The sequence below is a fragment of the Salmo salar genome, unplaced genomic scaffold, assembly GCF_905237065.1.
Source record: "Salmo salar unplaced genomic scaffold, Ssal_v3.1, whole genome shotgun sequence".
In the NCBI taxonomy this organism is placed as follows: domain Eukaryota; kingdom Metazoa; phylum Chordata; class Actinopteri; order Salmoniformes; family Salmonidae; genus Salmo; species Salmo salar.
This window is the reverse complement of record NW_025550442.1, coordinates 184,208-202,500: the sequence shown is the minus strand read 5'-3', so window position 1 is coordinate 202,500 and position 18,293 is coordinate 184,208. Positions and strand designations below refer to the sequence as shown.

The 18,293-nt window shown below is 42.1% G+C and overlaps 1 protein-coding gene across 1 annotated transcript in view; it reads right to left on the bottom strand.

Annotated features, from left to right (window-relative positions):
* Nucleotides 1-5,722, bottom strand: part of LOC106576510 (prickle-like protein 1) — a 23,904-nt gene extending 18,182 nt beyond the window's left edge. Inside the window, 1 exon segment of the mRNA XM_045713787.1 lies at nucleotides 5,418-5,722. Coding sequence (XP_045569743.1) covers nucleotides 5,418-5,432 — 15 coding nt within the window. The 5' untranslated portion in view covers nucleotides 5,433-5,722.
* Nucleotides 5,723-18,293: the final 12,571 nt, after the last annotated feature.

The window sequence follows — 18,293 nt, the reverse complement described above, 5'->3', positions numbered from 1 at the left end:
TTCTTAACTGACTTGCCTAGTTAAATAAAGGTTAAATAAAGAAACATCAGTATCTGAATGGCAGATTGTAGTTACAGTAGATGACAGGTTGTAGTTACAGTAGATGACAGGTTGTAGTTACAGTAGATGACAGATTGTAGTTACAGTAGATGACAGGTTGTAGTTACAGTAGATGACAGGTTGTAGTTACAGTAGATGACAGGTTGTAGTTACAGTAGATGACAGGTTGTAGTTACAGTAGATGACAGGTTGTAGTTACAGTAGATGACAGATTGTAGTTACAGTTGATGACAGGTTGTAGTTACAGTAGATGACAGGTTGTAGTTACAGTAGATGACAGATTGTAGTTACAGTAGATGACAGATTGTAGTTACAGTAGATGACAGGTTGTAGTTACAGTAGATGACAGGTTGTAGTTACAGTAGATGACAGGTTGTAGTTACAGTAGATGACAGGTTGTAGTTACAGTAGATGGCAGATTGTAGTTACAGTAGATGGCAGGTTGTAGTTACAGTAGATGACAGGTTGTAGTTACAGTAGATGACAGGTTGTAGTTACAGTAGATGACAGGTTGTAGTTACAGTAGATGGCAGATTGTAGTTACAGTAGATGGCAGGTTGTAGTTACAGTAGATGACAGGTTGTAGTTACAGTAGATGACAGATTGTAGTTACAGTAGATGACAGGTTGTAGTTACAGTAGATGACAGATTGTAGTTACAGTAGATGACAGGTTGTAGTTACAGTAGATGACAGGTTGTAGTGTGCTATATCATGTACAGTGCCAATATAATCCTAGAGTTGAATCCCTACATGAAGTACCACTGTACCAGATCATATACCTACAACTCAGCAACACTGCTGGCCTGAATGTAGGGTCAGTAGGGTTTAACAGTGTGCTGGATGGATGCTCACAGCCCTTACTGTAGAGTTAAGCCTGTGCAGTATATTAGATAGGTTAGTGGAGTACAGCCTGACTGTTAAATGAATCTGCTTTTATAATCCTGATTAAATCCCCTAACATCACATGACACTGAACTGTACATCAGAGACCTTTTGTACCGGGCACATCCAAAGCTGTACATGTGTAAAAAATGCTGAGTATTTAATACCTATACTAGGTCTGTGGTTTACAGGTTGTTCAAGGACAGGAGGCTTGTGGGACTGACACAGAGCAGTACATTCAGAGACCTGTTGTACTGGTCACAGTGAAACACTGCTGGTTCATAGGTTGAGGTTGTATTGGGGACAGGGGGCTTGTGGGACTGACACAGAGCGGTACATTCAGAGACCTGTTGTACTGGTCACAGTGAAACACTGCTGGTTCATAGGTTGAGGTTGTATTGGGGACAGGGGGCTTGTGGGACTGACACAGAGCAGTACATTCAGAGACCTGTTGTACTGGTCACAGTGAAACACTGCTGGGTCATAGGTTGAGGTTGTATTGGGGACAGGGGGCTTGTGGGACTGACACAGAGCGGTACATTCAGAGACCTGTTGTACTGGTCACAGTGAAACACTGCTGGGTCATAGGTTGAGGTTGTATTGGGGACAGGGGGCTTGTGTCCATGGCGACACAACAGTACACGTGTACGAGGACATGATATCTCCTTATATGACACGGCTTTGTGTCTGTGATTGTCTAAGGCACACATCACTCTTTCACAAAATCTCAGCCATTTTAGGTACCTTTCAAAGCAGGCATTTTAAAGGACCTGATAAGAAGGAGGTGGCGGTTTACAGCAAGAGACGTTTATCACTTCAGACTCTCTTCTCTCTTATCTCTGTTCACCTACTTCAGAGCCCTCTCTCCATCTGCATCGCAAATGCCACCCTATTCCCTATATAGTGCACTACTTTTGATCAGAGCTCTAAGGGAGCTCTATGTGCCCTGGTCAAAAGTAGTGCACTAAATAGGGAATAGGTGCCATTTGGGATGTACACTATGTCGCTGTCAGATAACGTGGTTTAAGCCTTAGAGGTGTTAAAAACCCCACTTCTGTTTTGTTTGAGCTCCTTTGACGTGCAAATGAAGACCAGAATAGCCTGAGAAAAGCACCCTTGTTTGGGGAGAAAGTTTGAATTTCACAGACGCCCTCTAAACTTAATGGAAGTTCACTCTTGAGTCACAAGCAGGGACCTTCTTCTAAAAGATTAGGTACTTCACAAGGACTGTCACAAGAGAGACCAAATGTCCCGAGAGTCTGAGTATGTAGGCCTAATACCTTTCTGTCTCATTTCTTTTATTTTGAAGTTTAACAAAAACATGTCAATAACCTGCTAGTTGTGGAAAATATTTACACAAAATCAAATCCTCTAAACTAATGTCAACTAATGTATTCTGAGATGTAATTTAAATGCCTTCACATTAGTTAATCCCAGTCTAAAGCCCATTCAAACAGAGATGCTCATTCTGACTCAGCCAGTCAACATCACTGTGGAGAAATGAATGGGGAAAGTTTGTTTGAAATTGAATACAGTTACAACAAGCCCTGCAGCTTCTAACCAACAAATGCAAAAAGGGTTCTAAAAGCTCAAGCTGTAAAACTGGAACTGTGCTCATTTCACCCACAGAACACAACCTAGTGGCTATGCCAGCGTTTTACCAAGTAGGACCAGATAGACATCCCTCATTAGTTCTTCTAATCTAACACAACCTGAGGTCTCTGTGGTATTATTAGTACTCAGTGTTGACAGCACAGATATATATATATTTAATTAGGCCAGTCAGTTAAGAACACATTCTTATTTACAATGACAGCCTACCGGGGAACAGTGGGTTAACTGCCTTGTTCAGGGGCAGAACGACAGATTTTACCTTGTCACCTCAGGGATTCAATCCAGGAACTTTTTGGTTACTGGTCCAATGCTCTAACCACTAGGCAACCTGCCACCCCAATATGTTCTATAATTCAATAACTGTATGTTTTATATGGATTTCTATGGTTGCCAGATTCTATTGACTCTTTCCCGCTCAATCAGAGCCAATATCCTGCCCAGTCCACTAAAAAGTAGCCCAATTTTAGATGCCCTTTCTTGCTACAGTAGGTGCTCAATGCCTTTCCTTGCGTGAGGTAAAACACTTTCCCTAAGTACCCTTGAGACATTATCCAACGGCCAAGCAACCGAGTCACGAGATGGACGGACAGATAGAGAGCCATTTGCTAAAGGCTTGTCATTACAATAATTGTCTAGGTCATGTCCTCAAGAGAAAACTGTGATGGATTTCTGGGAATAGCCTGCTAGCACAGCGTCTAGACGTGAAATATGTTGTCCTCCAAACATTTAATTACAAGGGATAAAAATAACACATTTTGTGTAGCCCAGTTCTGACCACACCAAGAGAAGATTTCCCTGTGAAAGAATCTAAGAAATTCTCCTGTGAATTTATTCCTAACCCCACCATCCCCCATCCTCTTTACCCCAACCTCTGCTTTTAGAAAGTCAAGTAAGGAAAGTCAGGAAAAAGCCCCAGCAGATTCCTGAGCCAACATACACAGGTAGTCCCATTACACCTTGTCACCCGTTGGCAATAACACAATGTGTCTTCATCAAAAACAAAAACAAAACGTCTAACTTACTACCCTGCTCTGCTCCTTTAAACCCAAGCCAAAGAGAGACGACCGGAGGGAAAGAGATTTCTTTTTTTGTTTTTGAAAAAGGCATTTAAAAAGTCCCAACATCAACACTATGTAAACACACTCCAGCTGGAGGGTATGGCCCTGTTGTTCCTATACTGACACATACTAAAGGCCTCTGAGTGGCGCAGTGGTCTGAGGCACTGCATCTCAGTGCTAGAGGGGTCACTACAGACCCTGGTTTGATTCCAGGCTGTATCACAACTGGCAGTGATTGGGAGTCCCATAGGGCAGTGCACAATTTGGCCCAGCATTGGTAGGCTGTAAATAATAATTTGTTCTTAACTGACTTGCCTAGTTAAATAAAGTTTCAATAAAATAAACATATGAAGGGTAGCATCTCAAATGGCACCCTATATAGTGCACTACTTTTGACCAGAGCCCTATGGGAATAGGGTGCCATTTGGGAAACATCTGAAGGTCAGGCTTTGTAGTAAAATAATTACCTGATCATAACATAACATGGCAGTTTAAATGTATACAGTCTCTGGGCTAAGATGACCTCCACGCAGAAATGCTTGGTGGTAAAAAAAAGCGACAGAAAACGTAAGAGGGGAAAAACATCTACAACAACACAAACTAGCAGGACACTGACACCGTCTGAATCCTTGAACGGAACACCCGGTCAGAAGACGGACGACACCAGTCAAACAGCTGCTTACTTGCATTGGTGGCACAAGTAACCTAAGCAATAGATGGCAGGAGGTACAAGGACTATGAAATTGTTCTCCAAATATAAAGTATTGGTACTTACGAGAACAGAAAATATGAGTGTGAGATTCATTGCACAGTCATCTCCATTTTAAGTTTATTGTGAATGCTGAAATGTTTTGCTTATTCTTTGGTGTTTTGAGTTCAATATTATGTTACGTAATGACTGCAAATAATATTTTATTTATCTAATGCAAATTATTACATTAGTTTAAAAATGAATGCCTATAACAGATTTCATATGGCAATATCCTGGCATATCAAATACAGTGTACGGAGATGTTTTTGTTATTACTACCAGATAGCATTTACAGCTGTAGTGATTTACACTGAAGAATATGATGAATCCCTGCATATAGGCAGAACACAATAGAAACACAATCAGAGCAAATAGTGAAAACAGTCAAGCAGACAAGAGTCACTGACTCCTACAGATGTAGGATCTTAATATAATCACACATATGTAGGAGTTTCTCTAACCATAACCCTAAAGATAGGAGTATATCTAACCCTAACCCTATGTAGTATGTAGCTAGATCATTATGGTTGGAAAGGGGACTCTAAAGGCAGAGGTCATCCCTCACAACCTGTCCTGATGTAGAGTGTTATTCCAGGGCCAAATAGGTGTCAGGGCCAGGGATAGGGTGGCACAGGGGACTAACACGGTTTGAGTGAGACCACCTGCACATACACATCCTGCCTCGCTGTTGATACATATACTGGCAGCTGACAACACTGACAGTGGGAGCGGGCAGGGAGGAGAGAGAGAGACACAGCGATATAGAGCCTCATCTGTCTCACCTCCCCTCCGTTGACGTCAAACAACCACTCACACGCATCCCGTTCCACATACTTCTGAACGAAGCCTAACCATTCTCACTCTGCCAACACATCGTTCATCCGTTCACAGCAGTTAGCTCTACCCATAACAAATCTGAATCTACCCAGTAATTATAACTCTACATTCACAGAGCTTCCACTCCTCTACATTGTAATGGTTTTAAATCACTTTCCAAAAAGTATGAATTGCTCTCTGTTGCATCTGAAGGAGCCCGAGGCACAACTCTTACCTCTATGAAAAGCATTGGTCCTCTCCTCTCTTCTCAAACCCCTCAGTCACAAGATGACTCTCCCAGCCTCCGCCACAGCGCTAGAGGTCCGGCTGCATGCCCACAACACTACTCCCACAGAGTCTAATCTATCCACAGGGTCCTCCAATTTCCTCCAACGTTGGTCTATCCAAGCTGTCTCAGTGTTAGACCAAGGATAATCAATTGGTCTAGTTCCAAAATGAAAAGGTTTCACAAAGCACATATACACATGGAGGTGATGTTTCTGTCTCCAGTGTCTGAGTGAGTGTGTGTGTGAGCTGTACTCACCCTGCTCTGGCACTCAGGCCAGCCCCTCCCCCACCCCCTCCTCCCTCCCCCTCCCTCCTCCCTCCTCCCCCTCCACCCCTCCTCCTCATCTCCCTCCTCCTCATCCCCTCCTTCCTCCCCTCCCTCATCCTCCTCCTCCTCCTCCCCTCCTCCTTCTCCCTCTCTCCAGCCCTCCCACTGCACTTTAAATACACTTCAAGAATCAACAGCCACAGCCAAGCTCCCCACCGTTCCCCTCACCCCTCTCCCCTGACCTTTCCCCTCACCCCCTTCTCCTCTCCCCTCCTCCTTTCCCCTCACCTTCCTTCTCTCTAACATCCCTCTGACCAGATGACTGTCCACAACATTTCCACACACTGACCGGCGTCCCAATCGCTGCACAGCCGTACACGTTCTCATTCTCAAGTGGGCAACAACTTACAGACACAAACGCTCTGCTTCTCTCTCTCTCTCTCTCTCTCTCTCTCTCTCTCTCTCTCTCCAATCCTCTGCTATCATCAAGTGGTTTCTCCTCACCAGAGAACAGATCCAGGGTTATGTCAGAGGCTCTCTGTTGAGAAAACATCTGTGGTTCAATCGGTTGCACCATTTGTTGAAGTCTGATGTCCTGGTGTTCCAGCTTTAAACCTCAAGTACACAGAACACTAACCATTATGTGAAATAATGGAAGAGCTATTTATCAAATATTGTTTCATTATTGCTTCCAGCTAAATAAATAGATGACCTCAGAATTATTGCAGGAAGCAAGCTGAGTGTTTTGGAAGTGTCTTTTGGAAGTGTCTTCAAATCAAATCAGATTTTATTGGTCACATACACAAGGTTAGCAGATGTTAATGTGAGTGTAGCGAAATGCTTGTGCTTCTAGTTCCGACCATGCAGTAATATCTAACAAGTAATCTAACAATTTCACTAACAACTACCCTTTACACACAAGTGTAAAGGAATGAATAAGAATATGTACATATAAATATATGGATGAGCGATGGCCGAACGGCATAGGCAAGATGCAGTAGATGGTATAGAGTACAGTATATACATATGAGATGAGTAATGTAGGGTATGTAAACATTATATAAAGTGGCTAGTGATACATTACATCAAGATGGCAAGATGCAGTAGATGATATAGAGTACAGTATATACATATGAGATGAGTAATGTAGGGTATGTAAACATTATATAAAGTGGCATTGTTTAAAGTGACTAGTGATACATTTTTTACATCCAATTGTAATTATTAAAGTGGCTAGTGACACGTAAACAGTGATACAAACTGTAGCCATCTCCTATCTACGTCACATCTTTGTATATTTTACGTTTATCTATCTTTGAACTTCTATCTTTTATCAGCATATGAAATATTCCCATGACTTATTCTGCAGAGGCTGAGATGGTGAGAGTCCTCATCTATTCATATGGAGGTCACCACAGACAACCCCAAACTGAAGAGGTGTGTCCTCATCTATTCATATGGATGTCACCACAGACAACCCCAAACTGAAGAGGTGATGTCCTCATCTATTCATATGGATGTCACCACAGACAACCCCAAACTGAAGAGGGATGTCCTCATCTATTCACATGGACGTCACCACAGACAACCCCAAACTGAAGAGGGATGTCCTCATCTATTCATATGGACGTCACCACAGACAACCCCAAACTGAAGAGGGATGTCCTCATCTATTCATATGGATGTCACCACAGACAACCCCAAACTGAAGAGGGATGTCCTCATCTATTCATATGGATGTCACCACAGACAACCCCAAACTGAAGAGGGATGTCCTCATCTATTCATATGGATGTCACCACAGACAACCCCAAACTGAAGAGGGATGTCCTCATCTATTCATATGGATGTCACCACAGACAACCCCAAACTGAAGAGATGTGTCCTCATCTATTCATATGGACATCACCACAGACAACCCCAAACTGAAGAGAGATGTCCTCATCCATTCATATGGATGTCACCACAGACAACCCCAAACTGAAGAGGGATGTCCTCATCTATTCATATGGATGTCACCACAGACAACCCCAAACTGAAGAGGGATGTCCTCATCTATTCATATGGATGTCACCACAGACAACCCCAAACTGAAGAGGGATGTCCTCATCTATTCCTATGGATGTCACCACAGACAACCCCAAACTGAAGAGGGATGTCCTCATCTATTCATATGGAGGTCACCACAGACAACCCCAAACTGAAGAGAGATGTCCTCATCTATTCATATGGAGGTCACCACAGACAACCCCAAACTGAAGAGGCATGTCCTCATCTATTGCTATGGATGTCACCACAGACAACCCCAAACTGAAGAGGGATGTCCTTATCTATTCATATGGATGTCACCACAGACAACCCCAAACTGAGCTCCCCTACTCCCAGCCTGAATGAGTGTCACTGAGGAGTCACCTCTCATCTCAATTGATCCCAGAACACTTCACATCAGCAGTGAACTCCCACCAGACAGCCTAGTGGTTAAGCACATTGGGCCAGTTACCGAAAGGTCGCTGGTTTGAATCCCCAATCAACTAGGAGACAAATCAGTTGACGTGCGCTTGAGCAATTCACTTATCCCCAGTTGCTCTGGAAACGAGCATCTGCTAAATGATACAAATGTATGTGTTCCAGAACCTCAACGCAATTCCATATAGGACAGAACGTTGTTTACTGGTCGGAGATCAACATTTTGACCGTCCATAAACAAGCGAGAGACATTTCCTTGCTTTATTTGCACCAGGTCTACACCATTTCTCATCATGAGCGGTTGATGGCTTCATTTAAGAGCTGAATGACAAATGTGTTTCCATCTTTGTGCCTGGGACAAAGGACCCTCCCCAGGACGCCCTGCCACAGTCTATGGAGAATGGAGCAAAACAGTTTGTCACATGCCAAATTACCAGGTACACATGAGGAATAACTATGATTTAGGATTCGTGAGGGAGGGAGGGAGGAAAAGAGAGAAAAGGAGAGAGATACAGAGACAGTGAGAGAGAGAGCAAAGAGCAATTCTGGCATACCTTTCAGAGAGAGGCGAAAAGACTCTCCAGGTTTCCAGGGTCTTGGCACAGCAAACTAAAAGCCACTTTAACTTAGCTCAGAGAATACCATGCTTTGAGTGGAAGATATTTATCTGGATCAACATGTAAAACTCCTGGTGGAAACGTTAAAGTAAGGTAGGTAAGAAAACAAATCCTAGCTTGACCAACATATCAAAATGGCCGAACCAAAGAGTCACTTTTTGGACCAAGACACCAACAAAAAAGCCCCAAAGCCACTTTTCCTCTCACAATATAGACAATGACAGGGTCACAAAATGCCTGAAGATGAAACAAATACTCCCAGGAATAGAGGCTCTTTCTTTCAGACAATAAAGGAGATATTATCCATTCAGATGTAGGCTGGGCTTGTGGCCAGAAGCCACCGTGGGGTTGTTCAGAGAAAGCCCTTCAGAAACAGAAGAGGCAGTTGACCTTGTCGTCTGCTCTGCTTCCTGGGACAGGGTGTGTGTATGTCCCACCATCCCAGCCTTTCCTGCTTCCTCCAGTCCAGAATAGCAGAACCGTCGGTCCCAATCCACACTGTGAAACAGTGAAGAACCAAACATACCTCAGTGCTTTCTCAGTCAAGAGGAGGAAGTAATGTAGCAAAACACCTAGGGTGTATTTCCTGCCAGTTTCCTTCCTTCCCATTGTAAACCCCATTGGCCTTCCCCTGGGTGGCCATTGTGGGGATAATGGAGATATTTCAGCACCGTGCCAGGCCATCGGACATGCTCTGAGTGAATGATGCCTTGGCTGGTATTCAGATGTCCGTAGCCTTTCGAGTCAATGTAACTAATGAAGGGTTTATGCAGTAACCTTTGGCACTGTCACACACAAACACACACTCACGCTGTCATCCAATCCAGCCATCTCCCTATTGCCTCTCTCCATTCACAACCCAGTCTAACTTCTAACCTGTCAGGGCTATGGTCAGTAAACCTGAGACCCAGTCAGATTCCAAACTAATATACCTACAGACCCAAAAAGAAAGCTGTGTCTCTCGACCCCTAGACAAAACAGAACGCTGTGTCCCTTAACTCCCCTAGACAAAACAGAAAGCTGTGTCCCTCGACTCCCCTAGACAAAACAGAAAGCAGTGTCCCTCGACTCCCCTAGACAAAACAGAAAGCAGTGTCCCTTGACTCCTAGACAAAACAGAAAGCAGTGTCCCTCGACTCCCCTAGACAAAACAGAAAGCTGTGTCCCTCGACTCCTCTAGACAAAACAGAACGCTGTGTCCCTTAACTCCCCTAGACAAAACAGAAAGCAGTGTCCCTCGACTCCTAGACAAAACAGAAAGCTGTGTCCCTCGACTCCTCTAGACAAAACAGAAAGCTGTGTCCCTCGACTCCCCTAGACAAAACAGAAAGCTGTGTCTCTCGACTCCCCTAGACAAAACAGAAAGCAGTGTCCCTCGACTCTCCTAGACAAAACAGAAAGCTGTGTCCCTCGACTCTCCTAAACAAAACAGAAAGCTGTGTCCCTCGACTCCCCTAGACAAAACAGAAAGCAGTGTCCCTCGACTCCCCTAGACAAAACAGAAAGCTGTGTCCCTCGACTCTCCTAGACAAAACAGAAAGCTGTGTCCCTCGACTCCCCTAGACAAAACAGAAAGCAGTGTCCCTAGACTCCCCTAGACAAAACAGAAAGCAGTGTCCCTCGACTCCCCTAGACAAAACAGAAAGCTGTGTCCCTCGACTCCCCTAGACAAAACAGAAAGCATTGTCCCTCGACTCCCCTAGACAAAACAGAAAGCAGTGTCCCTCGACTCCCCTAGACAAAACAGAAAGCAGTGTCCCTCGACTCCCCTAGACAAAACAGAAAGCAGTGTCCCTCGACTCCCCTAGACAAAACAGAAAGCAGTGTCCCTCGACTCTCCTAGACAAAACAGAAAGCTGTGTCCCTCGACTCTCCTAGACAAAACAGAAAGCAGTGTCCCTCGACTCCGCTAGACAAAACAGAAAGCAGTGTCCCTCGACTCTCCTAGACAAAACAGAAAGCAGTGTCCCTCGACTCCCCTAGACAAAACAGAAAGCTGTGTCCCTCGACTACCCTAGATAAAACAGAAAGCAGTGTCCCTCGACTCCCCTAGACAAAACAGAAAGCAGTGTCCCTCGACTCTCCTAGACAAAACAGAAAGCTGTGTCCCTCGACTCTCCTAGACAAAACAGAAAGCAGTGTCCCTCGACTCTCCTAGACAAAACAGAAAGCAGTGTCCCTCGACTACCCTAGACAAAACAGAAAGCAGTGTCCCTCGACTCCCCTAGACAAAACAGAAAGCTGTGTCCCTCGACTCCCCTAGACAAAACAGAAAGCAGTGTCCCTCGACTCCCCTAGACAAAACAGAAAGCAGTGTCCCTCGACTCCCCTAGACAAAACAGAAAGCAGTGTCCCTCGACTCCCCTAGACAAAACAGAAAGCAGTGTCCCTCGACTCCCCTAGACAAAACAGAAAGCAGTGTCCCTCGACTCTCCTAGACAAAACAGAAAGCTGTGTCCCTCGACTCTCCTAGACAAAACAGAAAGCAGTGTCCCTCGACTCCCCTAGACAAAACAGAAAGCAGTGTCCCTCGACTCTCCTAGACAAAACAGAAAGCAGTGTCCCTCGACTCCCCTAGACAAAACAGAAAGCTGTGTCCCTCGACTACCCTAGATAAAACAGAAAGCAGTGTCCCTCGACTCCCCTAGACAAAACAGAAAGCAGTGTCCCTCGACTCTCCTAGACAAAACAGAAAGCTGTGTCCCTCGACTCTCCTAGACAAAACAGAAAGCAGTGTCCCTCGACTCTCCTAGACAAAACAGAAAGCAGTGTCCCTCGACTACCCTAGATAAAACAGAAAGCAGTGTCCCTCGACTCCCCTAGACAAAACAGAAAGCAGTGTCCCTCGACTCCCCTAGACAAAACAGGTTTACAAGTCAAAGATGTGTTATCCCAGACATGTGTATTTTCCTGTATTCAAAGAGGTGTCTATTTTCCTGTGCCGGATAACATCATTCACATACTGTTGGTGTCTATCAGAGCTGTGTATTAGAGGAGGGATGATGTGTTAATGTGGTCATTGATGTGCTCAGATGGACGACCATGTTGTTAAGTGTTTGAATTAGCACAGTAGAGATAGCCGGAGTTAGCTCCTAATGAGACGTTTAGCTACCAGTGTTCTGCACATCACACAGGTCAGATCACTACTAAGGATAGATAGGGGATAAAGTCCCATGGCTCATCAGTCAGGACACTGGCCGTGACCCCGCTCTCAGAGGGTGTCTCAGGGGGAGTTGGAATAAAACACATCTCTAATTAACACGTTTTAATACACACTGCTACATGTGTAAAACAGGACAAATCAAATCACATTTTATTGGTCACATACACATATTTAGCAGATGTTATTGCAGGTGTAGTGAAATGCTTCTGTTCCTAGCTCCAACAGTACAGTAATATCTAACAATTCACAACAATACACACACATCTAAAGTAAAAGAATGGAATTAAGAAATATATGAATATTTGGATGAGCAATGTCGGAGTGGCATTGACTAAAATACAGTAGAATAGAATACAGTATATACATATGAAATGAGTAAAGCAGCATGTAAACATTATTAAAGTGACTAGTGATTCCACATCCAATCACCCACCACATCCAATCACCCACCCTCCTAATGTCTTAGGATATAACATCATCCTATTAATACAAGAACCTTTGCACTGAAAATGTAGATTATTATGTTCTGTAGTTCAGTTTGATGAGATAAAATATAGATTATTATGTTCTGTAGTTCAGTTTGGTGAGATAAAATATAGATTATTATGTTCTGTAGTTCAGTTTGGTGAGATAAAATATAGATTATTATGTTCTGTAGTTCAGTTTGGTGAGATAGAATATAGATTATTATGTTCTGTAGTTCAGTTTGGTGAGATAAAATATAGATTATTATGTTCTGTAGTTCAGTTTGGTGAGATAAAATATAGATTATTATGTTCTGTAGTTCAGTTTGGTGAGATAAAATATAGATTATTATGTTCTGTAGTTCAGTTTGGTGAGATAAAATATAGATTATTATGTTCTGTAGTTCAGTTTGGTGAGATAAAATATAGATTATTATGTTCTGTAGTTCAGTTTGATGAGATAAAATATAGATTATTATGTTCTGTAGTTCAGTTTGGTGAGATAAAATATAGATTATTATGTTCTGTAGTTCAGTTTGGTGAGATAGAATATAGATTATTATGTTCTGTAGTTCAGTTTGATGAGATAAAATATATATTATTATGTTCTGTAGTTCAGTTTGATGAGATGATGAGATAAAATGGTCAATAGAACTATCAAAATAAAACATGAACTACAATCCTCCTCTATACAATCAACATGTCCTATACCCCCTCTAGATTTCACCCCTCTAGATTTCACCACTCTAGATTTCACCACTCTAGATTTCACCCCTCTAGATTTCATCTGGACTTTGTCACATCTGGAATGACCCAAAATTCACTTCTAGTTGAACTATTCTAGAACCCACAGAACCACTGCACAACTAAACCACTGCTCAACATGCCCAGACAAACACACTAAGAACCAAGAGCCCCCTAACCTAACCTGTCCCCTGTCTGACTGTAACCATAACAGCCTCCTCAGCCCCCTAACCTAACCTGTCCCCTGTCTGACTGTAACCATAACAGCCTCCCTCAGCCCCCTAACCTAACCTGTCCCCTGTCTGACTGTAACCATAACAGCCTCCTCAGCCCCCCTAACCTAACCTGTCCCCTGTCTGACTGTAACCATAACAGCCTCCTCAGCCCCCTAACCTAACCTGTCCCCTGTCTGACTGTAACCATAACAGCCTCCTCAGCCCCCTAACCTAACCTGTCCCCTGTCTGACTGTAACCATAATAGCCTCCTCAGCCTCCTAACCTAACCTGTCCCCTGTCTGACTGTAACCATAACAGCCTCCTCAGCCCCCTAACCTAACCTGTCCCCTGTCGGACTGTAACCATAACAGCCTCCTCAGCCCCCCTAACCTAACCTGTCCCCTGTCTGACTGTAACCATAACAGCCTCCTCAGCCCCCTAACCTAACCTGTCCCCTGTCTGACTGTAACCATAACAGCCTCCTCAGCCCCCTAACCTAACCTGTCCCCTGTCTGACTGTAACCATAACAGCCTCCTCAGCCCCCTAACCTAACCTGTCCCCTGTCTGACTGTAACCATAACAGCCTCCTCAGCCCCCCTAACCTAACTTGTCCCCTGTCTGACTGTAACCATAACAGCCTCCTCAGCCCCCTAACCTAACCTGTCCCCTGTCTGACTGTAACCATAACAGCCTCCTCAGCCTCCTAACCTAACCTGTCCCCTGTCTGACTGTAACCATAACAGCCTCCTCAGCCTCCTAACCTAACCTGTCCCCTGTCTGACTGTAACCATAACAGCCTCCTCAGCCCCCTAACCTAACCTGTCCCCTGTCTGACTGTAACCATAACAGCCTCCTCAGCCTCCTAACCTAACCTGTCCCCTGGCTAGTGACCCTACTATTTACCCCTGTCTGGGTCTTCCTCCTCCATTGGAATGCAGATTGACTTGTCATTCACTTTCCCTGCATTGTCAAGGTCCTCCTCAGGAGTTCACACAGTTCACACACACACACACACACAAACACACACACACACACACACACACACACATACACGCATGCACGCACGCACGCACGCACTCAAGCACACACACACGCACACAGACATCCATCCATTATCATCTTCTATTCAAGCCCTATTCACATCTCAAAGACATATCACTCCTGGGTGTGTGTGTGTGTGTATGCCCCTGACTCACTACTGCATATCAGTGCCATAGAGGTGTTTCTCTGTTACCTCCCCAGTTCAGTGTTAATATTTAGTAAGACTCTGAAAGGTACAACCACTTACCTCTGATCGTAAAGCAGAGAGCTGTGTGCCAAGACTTAATAGTCCCTGTCAACGGTGGACACAGTCCCTGTCAACACCTCCACGTCAACAGAAACCACAATAAAACCCAATACAACTTAATAAAACCCAGTACAACTTAATAAAACCCAATACAACTTAACAAAACCCAATTCAACTTAATACAACCCAATACAACTTAATAAAACCCAATACAACTTAATAAAACCCAATACAACTAAACAAAACCCAATACAACTTAATAAAACCCAATAAAACTTTACAAAACCCAATACAACTTAATAAAACCCAATACAACTAAACATAACCCAATACAACTTAATAAAACCCAACACAACGTAATTAATCCCAATACAACAACAAACCCCAATACAACTTAACAAAACCCAATACAACTTTAAAAAACAATACAACTTCATAAAACCCAATACAACTTAACAGAACCCAATACAACTTAATAAAACCCAGTACAACTTAATAAAACCCAATACAACTTAACAAAACCCAATTCAACTTAATACAACCCAATACAACTTAATAAAACCCAATACAACTTAATAAAACCCAATACAACTAAACAAAACCCAATACAACTTAATAAAACCCAATAAAACTTTACAAAACCAATACAACTTAATAAAACCCAATACAACTTAACAAAACCCAATTCAACTAATAAAACCCAATACAACTTAATAAAACCCAATACAACTAAACATAACCCAATACAACTTAATAAAACCCAACACAACGTAATTAATCCCAATACAACTAACAAACCCCAATACAACTTAACAAAACCCAATACAACTTTAAAAAACAATACAACTTCATAAAACCCAATACAACTTAACAGAACCCAATACAACTTAATAAAACCCAATACAACTTAACAAAACCCAATACAACTTAACAAAACCCAATACAACTTTAAAAAACAATACAACTTCATAAAACCCAATACAACTTAACAGAACCCAATACAACTTAATAAAACCCAATACAACTTAACAGAACCCAATACCACTTAATAAAACCCAATACAACTTAACAAAACCCAATACAACTTAATACAACCCAATACAACTTAAAAAACAAATACAACTTAACAAAACCCAATACAACTTCATAAAACCCAATACAACTAAACAAAACCCAATACAACTTAATAAAACCCAATACAACTTAATAAAACCCAATACAACTTAATAAAACCCAATACAACTTAAAAAACAAATACAACTTAACAAAACCCAATTCAACTTAATACAACCCAATACAACTTAACAGAACCCAATACCACTTAATAAAACCCAATACAACTTAACAAAACCCAATACAACTAAACATAACCCAATACAACTTAATAAAACCCAACACAACGTAATTAATCCCAATACAACTTAACAAACCCCAATACAACTTAACAAAACCCAATACAACTTTAAAAAACAATACAACTTCATAAAACCCAATACAACTTAACAGAACCCAATACAACTTAATAAAACCCAATACAACTTAACAGAACCCAATACCACTTAATAAAACCCAATACAACTTAACAAAACCCAATACAACTTAACAAAACCCAATACAACTTTAAAAAACAATACAACTTCATAAAACCCAATACAACTTAACAGAACCCAATACAACTTCATAAAACCCAATACAACTTAACAGAACCCAATACCACTTAATAAAACCCAATACAACCTAACAAAACCCAATACAACAACAAAACCCAATACAACTTTAAAAAACAATACAACTTCATAAAACCCAATACAACTTAACAGAACCCAATACAACTTAATAAAACCCAATACAACTTAACAGAACCCAATACCACTTAATAAAACCCAATACAACTTAACAAAACCCAATACAACTTAATACAACCCAATACAACTTAAAAAACAAATACAACTTAACAAAACCCAATACAACTTAATAAAACCCAATACAACTTAATACAACCCAATACAACTTAAAAAACAAATACAACTTAACAAAACCCAATTCAACTTAATACAACCCAATACAACTTAACAGAACCCAATACCACTTAATACAACCCAATACAACTTAACATAACCCAATACCACTTAATAAAACCCAATACAACTTAACAAAACCCAATACAACTTAACAAAACCCAATACAACTTAATAAAACCCAATACAACTTAATAAAACCCAATACAACTTAATAAAACCCAATGCTCTGACTGTGATCTGCAGCGCCGGAGGCTCCGAGAGCTGAAAACTCTCCAAATTAAACTATATGTGTGTCCCAAATGGCACCCTGTTCCCTATGGGCTCTGGTCAAAGTAGTGCACTATAGTGAATAGGGTGCCACTTGGAAACACAACCCAGGATAACTCTGCTAGCCTCTCCACACTCAGAGTAGCAGTGGCTAAACAGATCTTCCACACCGCTGCCCTTGTTATCCTGCTAGCCTTTGAGTAACCTCATTTTCCAGTTTCTAATTGTCTCACTGCTGGGTTGAGGCTGGCGCAGACAGAGTTGAAACCCTTGGTCATGTAGCAGTCATTCCTGCTCATAATGTTTTACCAAGGGATTCAATCATGTCTGCTGGTTTGAAAACAGAACACCGATCAGGGCTGTGGACATTATGGCTTGACAGGATGTTAACAACCTTGTTATAGGATTTATTTTATACAAATAATATAATCACCACTTATTGTATTATGAAAATATAAATAGTTTTTTCTTTACATAGATTATTAAAGCAGGGCACTGGGCAGGACTGAAGACACCAAAACAGATGAACATAGACACCAACAGACTTTGTTACAGGATTGATTGCTATAGGATTTATCTATGCTTCCCAGTAGAGGCACTTTGATTAGGAAAAATAATGCCACCTCTAAACGTAATGTATTTTATTTCTCTCTACAGGTTTTCCTTCAAGTCTTTGGATTCTAAATATCTGTCAATCTTTCCCTGCGGCGCTACGTTGCCCTGCGTCATATCCCTGGATATGTTCGAGAATTATGCTGTGGTTAAGTGGTTTTTCTATAAATCCCTTGACTGCTTATGACTGGATTACATTATATTGAGGAATTATCCCACTTTTGAGTTTAAAGGTTCAACCAAATAGCACAGCGGGTTACTGCAGCTTTCCCATTCACTCACAGCGGAGACAGGAGTCCCCAAACAACCTAGGCTGACATCCATGTAATGGAGTATGAATGAGGTGAATCAAGAATGAAAATACATTATAGACCGAACTGAGTCTCCAATGAAAGAAAGTCATCCTGGGTTACTCTGTCTTCAACATCCATAAACGAGGTGAATCAAGTATGAAAATACATTATAGACCAAGCTGAGTTTATACATGTGTCTTTTCCCCAATAAAAGGAAGACAAACTCAATGAAAAATGCACTTGCAAATGATATTATCTATCCAATGCCACTCTAAGATTTGCTGTCCCTGCAGGCTATAGTGCAGTACACAAAGAAACATTGATTTCACCCTCTAGTTAGTCGTTAAGGGTCCTGGGCAGAGTTGAGAAACAATGGTGTCTAAGTGGAGCTTACAGAGAAAGT